The 18,476-nt window shown below is 35.5% G+C and overlaps 1 protein-coding gene across 2 annotated transcripts in view; it reads right to left on the bottom strand.

Moving 5' to 3' along the window:
* Positions 1-18,476, bottom strand: part of LOC109040698 (uncharacterized) — a 51,273-nt gene that overhangs the window by 14,939 nt on the left and 17,858 nt on the right. For both annotated transcript variants that reach the window (XM_072300701.1, XM_072300700.1), the window contains exons 13-18: positions 18,332-18,451; positions 16,267-16,377; positions 4,053-4,160; positions 2,311-3,267; positions 753-1,303; positions 161-228 (exon numbers count right to left, since the gene is read on the bottom strand). In XM_072300701.1, the coding sequence (XP_072156802.1) occupies positions 161-228; positions 753-1,303; positions 2,311-3,267; positions 4,053-4,160; positions 16,267-16,377; positions 18,332-18,451 (1,915 nt within the window). The remainder of the gene's footprint in view (positions 1-160; positions 229-752; positions 1,304-2,310; positions 3,268-4,052; positions 4,161-16,266; positions 16,378-18,331; positions 18,452-18,476) is intronic.

The following is an 18,476-nucleotide window of genomic DNA, read 5'->3' as shown; positions in this document are numbered from 1 at the left end:
TGCATGAAGAAGAACCGAACTGTTTGATACACTCTTTGGCAGGTTGAAGTTGTTAGTGTGAAAAGGGTCTCATTTAAAGGGGACTCATTAAGACTTGGACTTGATGAATTTACTTAAGTTTCAAAATGCAAGATCAAGTTGAACTAAAAAGAGGACTCACCGATTTGCTCAATAATCTTCTTGTTTCTGTCCACAGAACTTGGTGAGGTCGTAGCTACTGACGAATTTCTGAAACAAAGAAGATCTAATGTTGAAACCTCACTTACAAAAATAAATAAGAAATGAAACATACTACACGACTTTCTCCAAAAATAATTATTCAGTGAAACCTTCAAAGGTAGACTTGGATTATTACAAAGAGAAAGAAACATCAACGACGAAACTCCCAAGCCTCGGATCTCGGTCAGCAATGTTGCAGACTTCCTGTTATACTTCATTGTTTAAATGGAAAACTACTCAATAGCAATTCTAAAAAGTGTCATGTTCTTTCTTCACTGTCCCAAAAAAATTCTCTGAGAAGTTCAAGGAATGATGTTGATTTTTACCCCTTTAAAAATATAGAATAGAGCGGAGATTTTGAAACACCAGAAACGAAATAATTGGTTTGGGAGTATCACTTTCAATAAGACCTGTCGATACGTTGTTTGAAGTTGGTGAATTACCTAAATGCCACTCTTTGTTTCACTTTTGTTAAGATTGGTAACAATTAAAATCCTACTAACCTCCTAAAAATATGCTTTAAATCAACTTACCTGTTGCAATCTTCTGATGCAACTGCTGGTTTAGTGGTTTTTTTAGATGGCCTTCGAGGGAGACTGATACCGACCGGTTTAGTGCTGGGCGATTTACTCGGGTGAGCGATAGGTTTTAAGTTATCGAGATCTTCGGTTGAAGTGGAGGAGATTTGATTAATCTGAGGTTCTTTTATTTCCTCTGAAGACAAACGGTCATCCTCAGCTGCAGTGTTTACTTCCAGTTTTATACTCTCCTTTAATTTTGATTTGTCTTTAGACTCAAGTTGAGGAAATAGTGAATGAAGTAAATTACCAACATCTTGGGGATCTTTGGATTCTTCAGTATTATTCACTGTTTTAGAAGTTTGATTAGAATCAGACATAATGCTACTCTGCTTTAATGCTTTTTGTACCAATTCTTCAGCAATCTTTTTGTAAATATCTGTTACGGCAGGATTCATGATTTCTTCCACCTTCTTAGATGAGGGACTTTCACCAGGCAGGGGCGTGCTGGTTTGATGATTTGAATGGGTGATGGTCCTTTGTTTTTTCGAGGCATCCTCAGAAATCTGGAGAGAGAAAGGAAGTTTCTTTTTATATACATGGATGGGGGTTTTATTCCTTTTTTTATTCATATGGGGGTATCAAATTAAGTATTGACCAGTAAAAATGCTCTCTTTAATACATACTTCCTTGGCACCCCATTCACTTAGTTTCATTCTTGACTCATGCGTACTTAATACCGTATAATTCTATTCGGACAGAAATTTTAATTTGGCCATGTGTGATTAATTCAGTATACATATTACTGAAATTCTCACTATCTTTGAGTTTTTTAGCAGTTAAGTTCAAGCTTTTGTATTTTCTGCTTTTTTAACTTAACCTAGAAAACTCACTTTTCAATATGAGGAAGGAGTAAATTTTACTTATTACAGTCCAAAACTTCAGTAAATGCAACTTTTATATGATTAGTAACTGTATATTAAAAAGTTTACAACTTGTTTAACAATCAAATTTTAAGTTAATTCTAAATTAACGAGAATTTCAGCTGTGTGCTGAATTTATCGCACACGGCAAAATCACCAACTCTGTCTAAACCCTGCTTGCGTGAAACAGCAATCTGTTAGTAGTTCTACTCAGTATTTTAGGGTTGTCATAATTTCTTCATCTTCAGGATCCCTGAATATTTTTGCTTTTCCCTGACTCCAAAATTTTTGGATTCCCTGACATTGGAATAAAACTTCCAATTGGATTTTTTCATCTTTAAATTACACTCATTTCTGCTATATGCACCTCACAAAACTCCCTGGCTTTCCCAAACTTTTCCTGGTTGCTGCAAGTTCCCTGACTTTCCCCGTTTTTCAGACTGCCGGGAACCATGGTATTTTAAAATTCTAATATATGACAGTGTGTGTTTTTATAATTCAATTAAAATATAGTCTTTTCCATCACGCACTTTTAACTGTAGAGTTACATATTTTCAGATTATCCGCATTGCTTTCGGTCCCAATCACCCAGATCATAAAGGATCAACGATAATAAAGACTTTAATATACTTTTAGAGCTGAACACTTACCATAGATGGTGCTCCACAAGTAGCTGGATTCTCTGGGATGGATGAGACAGTCCTATTCAATTCTCGGATAGGTGAGATTGCTTGTTCTAATTCTGGAACTTGAACCGTGGTTGATGCAAAATCTGATGCAGATGCTCTTTCAGAGTTCTGAACCAGAGGATGGTTGTGCGATGATTGTGCAGCGTTCACTAGAGGATTTGAGGTGCTTAAGGGTTCATTTCCTTGGGGCATTGGAAAGTTCTGACATAAATTAGATCTAGGAAGGCTCAGATAAGGCACATTAGGCAGGCAAACATTTAGATTTGGAGAATTTAAGTTTTGAATGTTCGATGACTGGAATGATGGATACTGTTGATTTGTTGGTTGAGCTGTTTGATACGGGTTCAGAACCGTATTGGGAACTTGATATACTGGGGGCGGTCTGTTTGACAAGTGAGAAAATTGATTTGCTACAAAGGTTGGACTTGCAAAACCGGGTGGAGGCAATGAATGTGGAGACGTAGGCGTGTACATGTTTTGAAGATTATTTGGGATAAATGGAGACTGCATAAAGTTCATAGAAGGTTGGTGCTGAGGTATGTAGTTTATAGCGGGCTGTTGCAAATTGTGGAGGCTGCTTATATTTGACAGTTGAGCTGGAAATGGTAGAGGATTGGCATAACCTGGATACTGTTGCTGGTTGATCTGCGGAATGGTAATGTTTTGGCCCAATGTAGACTGATTTAGGTATGAGCTGCTTCCCTGAATATCTTGATTAAGAGCTGAGGTATCTGAGGTATCTGAGGAGACACATGGACTTGGAGGCTTCATCTTTTCTTCCGATTTCAAAAATCTAAAGATTGAATCCGCAATTGCAGTTGTTACTTCCTTCCTTTGAATTAGATTCGTCAATACCTCCTTGTTGGAATCATAAACATTTGGACTGCCTGAAGTAACCTCAGAGTTGCTCATGCCGCACTGAAAAGAAAGAATGGTTCATGAAGTGCTATGAAACAACAACAAAATTAAAAACACCTGGTACTATTCGAAAGAAAATATGTTAGAATCTGCCCAGAGCTACATAACTCTGAGCAGCAGCATAACTGCAGTGCCCTTATCTTGATTTTGGACGTTTTACCTGGAGAAATGTCCATAAAACAAGGCAAACTTCACATGTATATGTTTTGCTTTTCAGATGTATACATCAATGCACCACTCGCATGCTTTCAAAATACAAACACGGTACTTTATCAAGATGCATATATTTTTTTTTAAGGTTCTGCCTGGAAAATTTAAATTGAAGAATCTTATTTTGGCGTAGCAGGACAGCATTTCACGGGGTTGCCAGAGAAACTAGAAAATGAGATTCCCTGACATTTTTCACATTTTGGTAAAATTTCCTGTCAGTTGAAGATAAACCAGGTGGCTAGAAAAACATAATTTGAAATAGTTTTCTTGCAAAACCTGCTGTTTAAAGCGTCAAACCCATTTTAGAAAACAAATAAAAGTGACTCAGCAATTTTTTCCAGGCACTTTCATCCATTTCCTGACATTACCAGGTTTTCACTGACTTTTAAAAATTCTCTGACTCTGATGCTAATTTTTGGAATATTTTCGCTTTGATTTCCCCTCAGAATAGTGTGACCCTGCACTTGTCTACCATCCTGTTACTTGGAGTATTTGGGCCACATTTTAAGTGATTTTTCTTGCCTGAACACAAGCAAATACTTGAATGATGGTATAATTTGAAAGAACATGAGTACCTGTTGATTCTCAGAACTCCATTGTTTCTTAGCAATATTTGTTCCATCTAATAGTGGTTCAGGTGTTTTAATTCTCGGAAAGCCAGGGGGAATCTGCGACCGATTTGCCTGAAAAACAAAAAAACAAAAACGCGTTAGAGCAACATAATTTAAATCAAAATCAAGCCTGCCACCATTTAGAAAAAATGATCATTCACTGATGAAACAAATATGATGCTTAGTGAAGCCCGTTACAAAAGAAAACCGAGTGAAAAAATTACATTCTGAAGAAAAGGTACATTTCTTTCTCCGTTTATGTAAACTTTCAGTTAAAAAGTTCTTCCGGAAATGATTTGGATGCGATTGTTTGAAGTGAAGGGAGAAACGGTCAATTGTAATACTGTTACTTGGGAGATGAGCTGCTTTGGACACTTATGATCTCTCAAATAAATCTACTGACATTTAATAAATCATCTTCCTGTATTGAATCTACAAGTACAATGCATTCATCCGTATCAGTCTTTTTCACAAAGCTCTCTATTACTCTGCACAGCTTAAAATATGTTACGCTGAATTTCAAAGTTTTCGACATCACTCTCCCTGCACCGCTTTTATTAGGTAGGTCCCTATCCTTTAGCACATGAAAACAAAACGGCATTACACTCTCCTTGAGCCCCCTTCTCCATAGAACGTTGCCTATTTGGACTGCATTTTGCAATTTGAAACTATAAATTCTGGCTCATCTGAAAAAACACTTATGTGCATAGGGAAACTTATGTTACATACATTGTTTTTAAACTGGGCCAGAATTTATAGTTCCAAATTGCAAAATGTAGTCCATTTAATATTGAATGGGCGACCCCTGAGTTCGAGAGCATCCAGAATCAGTCACCAAACCCCTGTTTTCAATCTTCTTCTGGGCCTCTCCTCCTTGCATTCAGCCCTTTTTTGGTCGGACTATCTGTCTACTTCAATGAGGAGCCCAGTACCTACAGAGTTATGATTGGCAGCTTCCAATAATTTGACCTCAGAATATGAATGTGCCAGATAAGCTGCTTAGTAATGATCTCATGCTTGATGCCTTTCTCTAGTTCTGACTTCACACATTCTATCATTATATAAGCTCTCTTCACCACACTGATAATTTAAATTAGTCAATAACTAGATTGTTACAAGGGTGTGGTATATTTATAGGTGGAAAATGTAAAATCTCTGATGAGAGGTCAATAAACGGCCACTTAAATTATTGTTTCAGGTAGGTACTCAAGGGTACAAGGTTACAAAGGGTAATTTGACGGAAATTTTTTAATCAAATTTTGCAGATTCATCGTCCCTTTCCAACATATTGTATTAATCTATTTATTGACGAGCTAGAATGATCAGTTTCCAAGAGACTCCTGGTGATCATCGCCAGAAATGTATTAAAATTGCTATTATTATGTCCGTGGTTTACTTCTTCTACAGCCTAAATTCACGCCTAGAAGTTTTAATACTTTGCATTGTGACGTTTAAGTCAAATCGTTACTACCCTCAAAGATTCTTTAATCTCCAAAAATGGACCACTAGACGAAAAGTGCCAATTAGAGTAATCTGATACATGTTTCCTAACCAAAATTGAACCTAAAATATGGTCTACCGGACGAAAATGACTGAAATCAACTCCTTCCTAGAGTATCAATGTTTTTAGTTTGCATTCGCTACAGAAACTTGATATTCCTTGCTCATGAGAAAAACAATAGTCTACTTAAATCAAATTGCGTACTGTAACAGATTTTTTAGGCTTCTTAATCAAGCATTGTTCCTTCCCTGCACTCAAAGAGTTGACAACTTGCAACAGCTGAGCCGAAGCTGCGATTGAAGTTGCCATATTTTCATACCATGGAGACTGTTATGGTAGGTACCTTTAAGTGCGTGATTTAACTCATGTAGACTTTTGTTTTTTCATGAGTGGAAAGTTTGAATTTTCACATTGAAAAACATTAAATACCTTAGTTAGGAATTGATTTTAGTTATTTTCATTGCGCTAATCATTATTGTTCATTAACAAACATATATCATTCTCCTGAATTTGCACTTTGTATGGTGGTTCATTAACAGACTATCTGTGAACATTTTCATCACAAAAAAAACACATTGTATCTATCAACTTAGGCTCATTGATGACACATTCTGCTAAGTAAATAATTTTTTAAAGTTTAGATCAAAATTACCAAGCAGACTTCGTAATTGTTAAGTACAGAAACCGAAATAACTTCAAAAGATGAGTAACAAAAAATGAACAAGATGCATTTTTCTTGATGAAGCCTAATCAATCACAGTTAAAAAGTATCAGATATGAATAATTACATCATCAGTGTCTGGATCTATGAACCAATTGGATTGGCTTTTGCAATTTGGACCTAAAAATTCTGACTCATCTGAATAAACACTCATGTGCATAGGGAAACTAATGGCCCATACGTTGTTTTTAAACCGGGCCGGAACTTATAGTTCTTAATTGCAAAATGTAGTCCAGTTGGCCTTACATTCGGGGCAAAAATTTTCTTTAAATCTTTTCAAAAGCTTAAACCGCGTTTTTCTGCAATCTGAGAATTTTTGTCATGGAACTTCCAGGCTCATATCTCCTTAAATTTTTAAGCTTTCAGGGTCAAATTTATGCCAAAATTTCCAGATTTTCTCGCTTGATACATTAGCAAAAAGTGAAGGACTATTTTTCCCAGAGAATAAGGTCCCTTTTTACGGATCCTGTCACATTTTAAGACATCAACAAGTCACCACAGACTTGGTAATTTTTTACAAGAAAATGCAACACACCAATTCTCATTGCTGTACAAGAAATAGCCAACATAAAACAAAACCTAACTGCTCACTTTGATGTATTAATGTTTTGAAAAAGCTCAAAAAAGGATAGTAGCTTCCCAGCATCTTCTCTTGTCCCTCAAGTATTGGCCAATTATTGCTCAAAGGTAGTCCGACATTTTTTCTTTCTTTGCCGCAGGTCAAATCCATTCAATGAGTAAATTAATTTTTCCCAGAAAAAGTCTACAGAGGTGGACACACTCTATTGATCTTAGTTTCAAATCTCTGCTAGATCACACTGACAGTAAGAATATGAACTTCACAATAATTAAACCAAATGCGGTTGAACTATGAGTTCACCTTGCGGCACGAATCACCCATCAAATTCTTTTCGCAAAAAGCAAGTTTCTTAAATTTTGTTCTTGGCAACTGGTCAAGTCAGAATTTTAATTTTGTTACAGGAGAGGTTATTGCCTCAGCTTTCTGTAGGAGTATTTGTTTGTAATTTTTAATAACACTTTTGCTCAGATATTACGTTTAGCCCCAGGCGCGTGCTGCTGCCAATGCAATTGACGCAGCGTTCACTTTTGTAATTTACACACATGACAAACATTTTTCAAGAGACAAAGAAACAAAATTTGAGCTGAAAATTTGAATTGCTTTTAGCTTCAACAGTTTCTACAAAAAAAGAAAGGGAGTAAACAAGAGAAACTACATCTAAATAACAACTCAGACCCAGATGAAGACTTACATGCCATTGTCAAAACTTACAGCCCACCTTTTGCTGCATTTGGTTAAATTGTGAAGAAATAGGCTTTTTAAAGACTCAATGCTTTCATGTGAAGATAAATAAAATAGTCCATTTGTACAGAATTTACAAGGAAAACAAAATTACTCATTGAATGACCCTCAAATTTTGCAGGAGTTCACCTTATCATTGACGCAGAATTTATTTTTAAGAGGAAAATATTTAAAATAAGTTATTGGGTTGCCAAAGCCCAAAAAAGACAAACCACTTTATCCAAGTCATAAAATGTTGCTGTAATGACTGACATCTATGGATGTTACAAACCTCCTTTAGGCCAGATTCACATACTAGAGGGAAGGAGGTAAATGCTTTTCGAGTTTGTGATTACAGCAAACTGAAATGAATAGACATCAACAGCCACTTTTAGATTCAAAACGGAGTAATATTTTCCGTAAGCATTCCAAAACTTATTTTCACCCTCCCAAACAAAGCAAATTTCATTCAGAATTTGAAAAGCATTAAGCTCCAACGCCATATTCAGAAAAAGAATGCAGTTTTTATTAAAGCATAATTAATATCCATATTTCACGAATCATTAATGTATGTCAGAGATTAATCTGCAATCAATTTAATTCTTTAAAAGAATTGCATGAAATTTTCCGACTGAGCCTTGTAAAAACTACGTCAATGATGTACAAGGAACTTCCTTCACAATAAAAAGCCAAAATTGAGGGGGAAAAAGAGTTTATTAACAAAACAAATGACTTGAGAATGCACAGTTGTGTAACAAAAGGCATCGCATAAAATAATAAGCAGTATTAAAGGAAAAATAAATGCAGAAAATTTAACAAATAATAACTGATTATCATGACAACATGAAATGATATAATTCATTCAAAAAGGTTCCTACTCTATGAACGAAAAGGATTACTTAATAAGTGATAAAGGCACCCACAAAAGAAATCCTCCATAAATCAACAAACGAAAAAAAAAACCTCTTCAGGGGAATTAGCAGAGATGGAAAATTTAATTTATCTTGGTCTCACAAGTTTTCTAGAGATGCACAGAGTTCAGATAACATCTCATACTTTCTCTTCGGATTCAGAACGAAAAATCCACTGGACTTAATGCTTAATTACTTAAGGCAGCAAGTTACTAAAGGAGCATACAAAAACTCATCTTTTCTACACCTCTTTTCATCAGAAACTGTTTAGATTTGAGTAAGAGATTTGAAATTATTAAAGGAGAATTTCCCGTAAGTTTTGACCATGCAAGAACCAACATATTTGTAGGCTATCCTACTCTAATGATCTTGAATGACTTGAGTTAACGATAAGCGCAGTTTTAACCTTTCTTTGAAAGTATGTATTTTATTCAAACCCCTCTGCCAAGTTTGTGGTACTGAGAGCCACGAGAAACACATAAGTAAGAAGAAAATAAGATTGTACAGACCCTATTTCATCATATTACGTTAGTACCTCTTTCAAAGCTTCACAAACTTTTTGGAATTCATGATTGCTTGACTAAGCTCATAGAATTTCATTCTGATTTGCAAGTTCTATACACACTCGCACAGATCAAATAACTAAGTCGGTTTTGGGGATGGTTCCTACAAGGGAATATTTCCTCTTAAAATGACTCTGGTGTCAGCATTATTTACTTGATACTGTGTCCAAGCGCAAAATTACCAATTTATAACCTAAAGGGAAACAGGAATTCTACACTTCCCTCTTTCCTACCGCAAAAAACTTTTCGTAATGCACAAGTGAAATGAAAAATATGATTTGGGACAGTGAAACATTTCATGAAATCTCACAAGGCTGGGAGATAGTTCATGTATTTCTGGGGATTGAGTAAGCAATCTGCACTCAAAAACACAGATAATGCAAAAGAAAGAACGACTTTTGTACCTGTTTGTGGACATGAAAATCAAACAAATATATATTAGCTATGTGTATACATCTGAATGATATGAGCTGCACTTCAATCTTTCTTCGATTTTGGAGTTGAAAAACTACATTCAGAACATATATTTCAATATTTTTCATAAATTTCTGAAATTTCATGAGATATGTACATGAAATTTCAAGATTTCATTTTTCATGAAAAGTTGTAACCCAAAAATATTGTGAAAAATATTGTGTACATAAAATATTGTGAGAGGAGACACTGTAATACACAGAATGCCTATTTCCAATAAATTTTACATAATTTATGACTTTCCTGATTCAAGCACTTACAATATTTCTTCGCAGTATTTATAAAATTTGTTTTCCAAAAATCATTAATTTTCCAATATTTAGTCGATTAATGGAAGTCATTGAACAGTTGACACGACAACCAAATTGACACGACATAGAGTCAATTGAGCTTTGTCGCCCGTTTTCAATAATCGGTCCGCAGTTAGGATACCCCTTATTTTATACTTCTGAGAACTGAAAACTATACACCCAAAACATGCAATGAGGCACCATTATACCTTAATGGTTTTGATTTGTAAGATGGTTGCATCAGTACATGTTTACATGTACCCCCCCCCCCCCCTAACATGTTTTGTGGGGGTATAGTAATGAATTTAGAAAAAATCATTTACAAAACAAAAAAAAAAATACTGTTGCAACCATCTTACAAATCAAAACCATTCAGGTATAGTGGTGCCACTGTTCTTTCAGCAATGCTAACCAGGCTAGACTGTATAGCTAACAATAGTTAGAGATGTAGATACTATCCACGCACAAATCTCTATGTTTAAAAAAGTACCTACGTTCATCTACTCTGGAATTTTAATTTGTTTAACCTTGCTGAAGTTGCTAGTATTGCTTTCAGGAGTTTGATAGGTGGGTATGTAGTCGAACTGCTAAAAAATGTGCAAGAGCCAACTTACATAAAACTGTTTTGAAGAAGCTTTGACCAAAAATTATAATTAAATAAATCAGTTTTTATGTCAGTTAATTCTTGCAAATTTCTTGGCACTTCGGCTATATACACGCCTAATCAAGTAAAGTGAGTGCCACTACCAGTTTGTTACAAACTAATGCTTCCATGAGTTGTTACATTCTACCTTCCTTTTCTTTGGATTTAGATGCAGTTATGTTAACTAATGCTTTGATAAAAGATTACTTTACAGCTATTTTTGTTTGCCAATTTTTGTTGTTGTTTTGTTGGCCAAGTGCCAAAGTTTGTACTTATTTCTTTCTTTTTAGTAAATAATGAGCTCGCAAGTACAGTGTTAAACATAAACAGATAAATAAATACATATTCCTCAATCGAATTTTTCTGTACATACCCTATAGACACCTTGTTTCTGAGGTTATTATAAAAGGAGCTTTTGATGAGGAAAAGCTCACTTTGACAAATAGCGAAAATTGTTGGAGATTCCAGGATTCTTGGTCGGAAATAGACCACCAAAAGTTCGGCATGGATTCTCACAAAATAGAAATTTTAGGATCAGGGAAAGGCTGTCCTCGAGTTTACTGAACAACTTTCAAGCACAATAAAGCAAAGATTATAGGAAGTTCTATTATTCAGTTCAAATTTTTCTTGTCAAATTCTCATCCCATCTATAATGCCAAATGGATGGATAAAGCAATTTACAGTCTGATTATTCACCTATACTGATTCATATATTTAGATAATGAAGAACAAAGTTTAAAAGACCTCTACATTTTTAACATAAAAATTGGACTTAATTCAGTTCTCTACTCGCTGTTAGAGCCCTAGGCCATTACTTCCAGTGCATGAAAAATACTCTACAAAGTAACTGATCCTCCTATCTCAGAAACGAATGTTTTCAAAATAAAAAATCACTTATAATATCTCATTGCAGAGGCACTTGGTTTTTCTGTTTTAGATGACTCAGTGTTGGACGAGACCAAACTCAAATGGTATCAGCGCTGGAGAACGAACTCATATCTGACAATGTAGATAAAAGATGGATGAAGGAATGTATCAAAGAACCCGACAGTAAAGACGTTCTAGATTTTATCTCTACCAACATGCGCTAACTTTTCATTCAATAAGGCATTTTTAATAATTTTATGAAGTCAAATCCCTTAGATTGAACAGTACATACAAGAACGAACAATACATGTGAGGTTGCAAAAAAGTTTGAAACATTGAATAAGTTAGTGATGTGGCCTAGGAGGGAGTGAAATAAGTTGAAGAGTACTTAGTGCGATTAAAAAATAATCAGCAGCACCCATGCCCGAAGATGGTAGTAGATTACAGAAAAAGCTACCCAAAAGTCACCAAAGCAATGCTTGGCAAACAATTACGAATTGATTCTCTTCGTTCTGTTCTTGTTCCTGATCTTCTTTTTTGAGATGTTCTTGTCCTAAATTGTAAAACTACTGATTATGATAGTGATAAATGTTACTTGCTTTCTAGAAAAGGTTAATTGTGATAATCATTGTGCTAAAAAGTTTCAATTTTAAAAGGTTGAAGAATTTTAAATTTTTTTACGATTTCTTCACAAAACCATATCATTAGAATCAGTAGCTCAAACGAGTGAAAGTAAAAGATATCTTTTTTCTATATGTCTTTTGGTCTGTTTTTTTATTTTAAATTATTTAAAAGATTTATTTTATTTGTAATATTCAATGTATTTTATTTTGCTTGTATTATTTACTGTCTTTTATTTTATTTTATTAAATTTTATTTCATACATTTTACTGTCTATACGGTTTTCTGAGTTGTCCTATTGTAAGAATTTACATTAGTCAGATTAAGTGATACCTTGAAGGACTGGTGTTGAAGTGCATATTAAACTGTATAGATATGGTGCTAAGGTATTCTAGAAAATGTAATAAATAAATAATACCAAACAAATAATAAAACAAAATAAAAAAAAATCCTTGAAAAAATGAATTTGTAAAATTCCAACAGTCATACTTGAATTTTTCAGTATTTATAGCGCAAGCAAAAAGAAAAGTCATAATTTCCTGCTCATCTAAGGAATACACTTTTAAATCTGAGAACCAAATCAGATCCTAACATGTACGTGGATGAGGAACTTTTATTACGACTTATTAATACATTACCTCTTTGTATTATTATCTAATGTTACTTTTTATTTTTATCTTTGATTAATTCAATTTAATTTATATCATGTAGATAGATACAAGTTATACGCTTGTAGTAGTTGCAATATATTTGAATAAAATTTGTTTGAAAATACGTTACTCCCTTATTTTTCCCTTGATTATGAGCTCCATTTGAGACTCTGAAAGAAAAATAATTATAACTTGATGGCTCTAGAGTTACATCCCTGGAAATGTGGCATTGAGGATGACTGTAGAGACAGATGTGGTCCAGATGTATGTGAAACAGTCACCCAGTCAAACTTTTCTTACCAATGCCAACACTTCCTCATACATCCCTTAGTATGTTTTCCAAGACTCAGTCAAAATCTGGTATAGGAAGTCGTCCTGATGGGTCTCAGGACGTGAAAACGGTGTTGGTCTTTTAGATCTATTCAAAACAATACCCTGAGTATCCCTATAATTGCACACCTAATAACCCCTCATCCCAAACCATACCCTAAACTTTACTAAAAGTCCATAGATGGCTGTAGGCTCCGTTACTGGAGCAAACGCCAATAAACCACCTGAAGACGAAGAAGAAGAAGAAGAAGGAAACATGGTAACTCTAAAAGATAAAAAGGAGTCTTCATCAAATGTTCGCACAAAAGCGGTGTTCATCACCCAAAAATACATATAAAATTGTGCACTGTAACCAATTGGTAGATGTTTAGCAGCACCTTTTCATATTTTCAATGAGATTTTTCAGCACCAATAGCGCAGATGAAGCAACACTATGGTGGTGAAAAGGGTATTTATAAAACTTTAAGGGGGAAACTGCACTAATCACATAAATGTACATCAAAAGTTTTGCTTGAACGCCAGTTTTCAGATTGTTAGCTGCATGTATTCACACCTTGCTTGACAGGCCAAATTGCCAGAAACCGCAAAATCTGCGACTCGGAATCCGGCGTAGCTCAAGTTCAAAGCCTGTGCACCATAGGGTACAATTATATTTTTTTTCGAATTTCTTTCTATCTACGTTCATTACTAATTTCATAGCATGTTTTACAGGAGTGTAGATTTTTCAGTTCTCAAATGTCTAACCAAGGGGCCAGCCTACCTGTTTTCTTTTTTCTGGACAACTTTCTACTGCACACAATAAAATCAACTGCAGTAGTACAAATATTTTTTAAACTATACACAATTGAGGTAGAAGAATTTAATAATTATTAGAATGTTTACTAATGGGACTAGACTGATAACTGGGTTAACAGAGACAGATGTTGGTAACTTACATTGAGAAAATACTGATGAAATAGATTCCCTGACATTGTCAATGATAACATATCAAGTCAAAGAGATGAAAATGCACACGCAAATATGCCTACAGTAAGACCTCAATTTATGGGATCGCGATTTAACAGATTCCTCGATTTAGCGGATCGATCCTCCGGTCCTTTCAGAGGGACCCATAAGATCAATGTTACAATTTTTGCTGATTAACGGATTGAAATTACAACCCGATTTGATTTAACGGATCGTAATTTTCGGTCAATTGTTTTTTTTCGCCCCTGTCAATTCGTAAGATGGGTGACATTCTCACGTCATGTCTTGCCCTTGCAAATCATTTTCAAAAGATGCACACCCTCGCGACACGCGCGCACGTGCCAATCAAGGTCAACGGTTGTACTAATTAGACAGCTGATTTGCATAAATCACCTGTTCATCCCAAATCAAAACAAAACACAAACGACAATAACAGCCGGATGCATTAATTGCATTGTAATCGTCTTATCTCGTTGTGCATGTTGTTATCAGAAGTTTTAGTGTTTTTATCAAGTGATAGAAACAAAGGATTGTCCAGTGATTTAGTGATTTTGACAATGAGTGCTAAGAAAATGCAGCGATCCTATAGCGGGGAAGAAAAACTCGAAATCATTTCCAAGTATAATGAGATTAAGGCTAAAACCAGGAAACTTCAGAGAGACATCGCAAAAGATGATTTAAAAATTTTGGCGACCATTAATTATATTTATTTTTGACTGTTTGGGATGTGATATTATTATGTTGATCAATGGGAGCACTGAATTTGGGACTGCTGAGCTGAGCCGTTTCTCCGAATCCTGACCTACCCCAAGGAGCGAGTCAGTCTGACACGCTTCAAGTAGGGGCAGTTTGAGGGGAGGGGTGAGCAGTGGAACCCGAACTGAGTATTCTCGATAACTGTTTGTCCTTCTCCCTTTTATGCCGTGCTGCGCGAATAGGAAGGCGTGTCAATGACCCTTCTGCGTATTTACGTTCGAAAAAAAACTATGTAACTTGTGCGAAAAAACCAATACTTCCTCTCTTCTCTTTTTCCTCCTCTCCTTTGCTGGCAAGGGGCTTAACGGAAAATTTCCAAATTTTCCAAGTTTTTCCAAGGGGGAAAGTGGAGATTTTCGTCGATTATTGCCGAAATCAGCTATTTAGAATCAACAGATTCTGCGATTCAACGAAATCAGCCTCCGGCCCCGTGAAATCCAATAAATCGAGGTCTTACTGTATTTCTTGAGCCTAGTTCATTAAAAAGCATCATTTGAAGAAAGGGTTGGTAAAATGTTACATAAAAAATTCAAATGAAAAATGGGTCAGTTGCGCTGGTCACAAAATTGTCTTTGGATGCATAATTCTTGTAGATTAGCAAGAAATTATAAGATCCGTCCAAATCACAACTCCCTTCGTCCAATATTAACCAAGATATTGCCCTTTGAAAAGTCGCGATTTTGACGTCATCCACCGCGGTAGTGACACCCTTGGTTTCGTCCTCTTTCGTTTGATCAGTAATGCAGAGGGCGCAATGCAAAACTTTAACGACATTAAACATAAGCAAACTCAAGAAACAGACGGATTTGCTCTTTGAGGCTCTTCTTAACAGGAGGTAACGCACTCGACGCGGAGAGACTAGGCGGTCGGTCAGTTCACCACAGTTTGTTTGTGTTTAATGTCGTTGAAGTTTGGCGTTGCGGCTTTTGCATCACTGATGAAACTAAAGAGGAAGAAATCAAGGGTGTCACTACTGCGGTGGATGACGTCAAAAACCGGACTTTTCAAAGGGCAATATCTCGGTTAATTATAAACGTAAAAAGTTGCGGTTTGGACAGATCTTATTACTTTTAGCTAATCTACAAGAGTCAATCATTAAAACACGATTTTGTGACCAGCGCAACTGACCCATTGTGCGCACTTCATTAAAGTTTTTCCCATCAGCACCGTTTCCTTCCACTGGTACGGGGAAGAGGGATTTTAAGAATAACTCCTGTAGAGGTAAAAAAATGAGAAAAAGAGGCATTCATGGCATGTTTTACTTCTTTTTCTTTTTTCCAACGGAGTCACATCAAGATAAAACAATCTCTTCATTGGATTTGGCTCACATGTCCCTTTTTGAACCGATGATTTCGTACCTTCCAACTCAAGAGTAAGGCTATTCAACCTGATTTAAATGATTGCTTACACAAGAGAAATTATCTCCTCTGAGGAAAGAGAGGTGAAAAAATTGAAAAGCGGATCACGATAATGTATCCTTGAAATCTCATTAGAATGATCGAAAAGTACAATTTCAATGCAAACCATGGTACTAGCTGTCACTGGAAATAATTTTTGAAAGGAGATCAGCACGAGAAAATTTTACCGTCTGAGAAGCTGCATGAGGGTCATCTGATGAAATGGAGGAGGCAGCCAATTCTCGCCCTCCGGATTCTTCCACTGTTAACGCATTGAAGTCACGAGTAACGTCGGATACCTTCAAAATAAAAAAGGAAATAAATTGTAACATGTTAACTGCTTCTACCCTTCTACTGCTGGGGAGCCTCTACAACTGTTACAGGGCTTTTAGCGATAATCAAACGGCAATATTGTATGTTTACCAGAACCGCACTTGGAGTTACATGTTCTTTTTTACTAGGAATACAAACGATTACATGCGGGTTTCTACTTCTTTTCAATTTTTGAATTCCCTGCATTTTCCCTTCAAAGTTTGCAAAAGATAATTCTCCACTAAAACACATTCATCGCACTGGTGTAACTTAACCACTCTGCTGAGATTATGGCCACTGACAACTTAAAAAAGCTACCTTCGGCTTGTGAAAATCTTGTCCAACTTCACTACCACACAATACTTTTCCACAAAATATTAGGCTTACATGGGTACTCTTGTTAAAATGTATTCTCTTGTCAAAAGCATACTTCACAGCCAGTTCATGGGAATTATTGACTGCTTCATGTGATCAACCTAACCTGCTAACCTAAACTTCTTAAAAATTTGTTGATCAAGTTATTTACATAAGAAACCAGCATGTATTATTAGCTGTGGATGGCATTTTAAACTTAAAACACGAGAACAGGCAGCTTTGAGGTTTCAAACTCTCATCGTTGAACTATTTTCAGTAAAACTTGTCACCTTTTAAATTCTAGAGTTGACGAAAAAATTTCCTGGGTTTCCTATGTAATTTCTGAAAATACCTCGTATGTGAAATGCAGTATGCAAATTGACACTCCCCGCAAAAATTGTGAAGGTCAATGTTTAAAAACTTTATTTAAAGGATCTTCACACAATGATTAAGCAAATAAAGTTGGAAAGTACTTTATAATATATTTCAATCTTGTACAGCTTAAACAAGGTGCAACCACTACAAAGATGCTCAAAATGAGTGTAATAAAAAACGATGTACACACGAAAAACCTTATTTTTACAATTTTTTTTTCACTAACTTTTGGTCCTACGTTTAGTCAAAAATGAAAAGAATTGATTGATTTAACTAAGGAATGCATTCTGTTGGAAAGATCATTTAGCCTTTCCATCACGCCCCAATCCTACAAAATATGACTTAAAAACTTCCTATTGCTAACACCTCAATGCAAAGTTTTCCCAAAAGCGCCTAGAATTGAAGTTCACTCAAGGAATCTTGAGTGCGCTTCAAATTTTTCCCCCTCATTTGACTGGAGGCCCAGTATCATGTTTTTTTTTTCAAAGATAAAATGTCCACAGCCACTTGAAGCATAGCAAACTGTATTGCTTGGTAGTAACAATGGGTTGGTTCCTTTCTGATGAACTCGGTCCAACTGTGCTCATAAAACTTTTCTATAATTGTAACTTCTTTCATGGAATGAAATAGTGTCCTGACAGTTTTATGTATATTTTTTTTTTACTTTTATGTTGTCTAGTTGAGGGCGTGAACCTCTTTAGGTCAATTTTTTCTGGAGCTATAAACATTCATATACTGTGCAAATCATTATCAAAGATTACGTTAGACTGATAATAGTCAATTCTCTCAAATCTTTTCCCTTGATAATACCTATTTTCTTAGTGTTGATTATTACTAAAAAAAAGGATGGAAAAGTTTTCCAGTAAGACCACTTCAATGACCAAAAAAAGTTTGATTCTAGTAAAACATAGAAAGCCATTGGGTAAAGACGTTCCAGCAAAAGAGAAAAGTTTTTGATGAAACAGCTACAGCACTGAAAGAAATTTATTGATTCTGACGTGAAAAAAGCTGCACTATATTGAAAGAAACAGTCTGAACTTCTGAATGAGAAATGAAACAGAAGCCAACACTATTGCTAGATATGGTTGAAGAAGCAACACTTTTTCCTATTTAATCCCATATGATACATCCACATTTTATCGTGCAAACCTGCCAACTTAGAGACCTAACTACAGAGAGATGCAAGGTTGAATTGAAGGAGGAAAAAATTACCTGTGTGAGTGGGGGATCTTTAAATGTTGCTAAACCTCTGTCCACTAGCGTCTTGTTTATTATGACATCTTCCTCACCGTTTGTATCATAAAGCACCATGTCAATCTCTAATTCGTCATTCTGCAATTAAATAATGTCACATTTA

Source organism: Bemisia tabaci, chromosome 5, assembly GCF_918797505.1.
Source record: "Bemisia tabaci chromosome 5, PGI_BMITA_v3".
NCBI classification, from domain to species: domain Eukaryota; kingdom Metazoa; phylum Arthropoda; class Insecta; order Hemiptera; family Aleyrodidae; genus Bemisia; species Bemisia tabaci.
The sequence above is the reverse complement of the archived record's forward strand: the minus strand, read 5'-3'. Positions and strand labels throughout refer to the sequence as shown.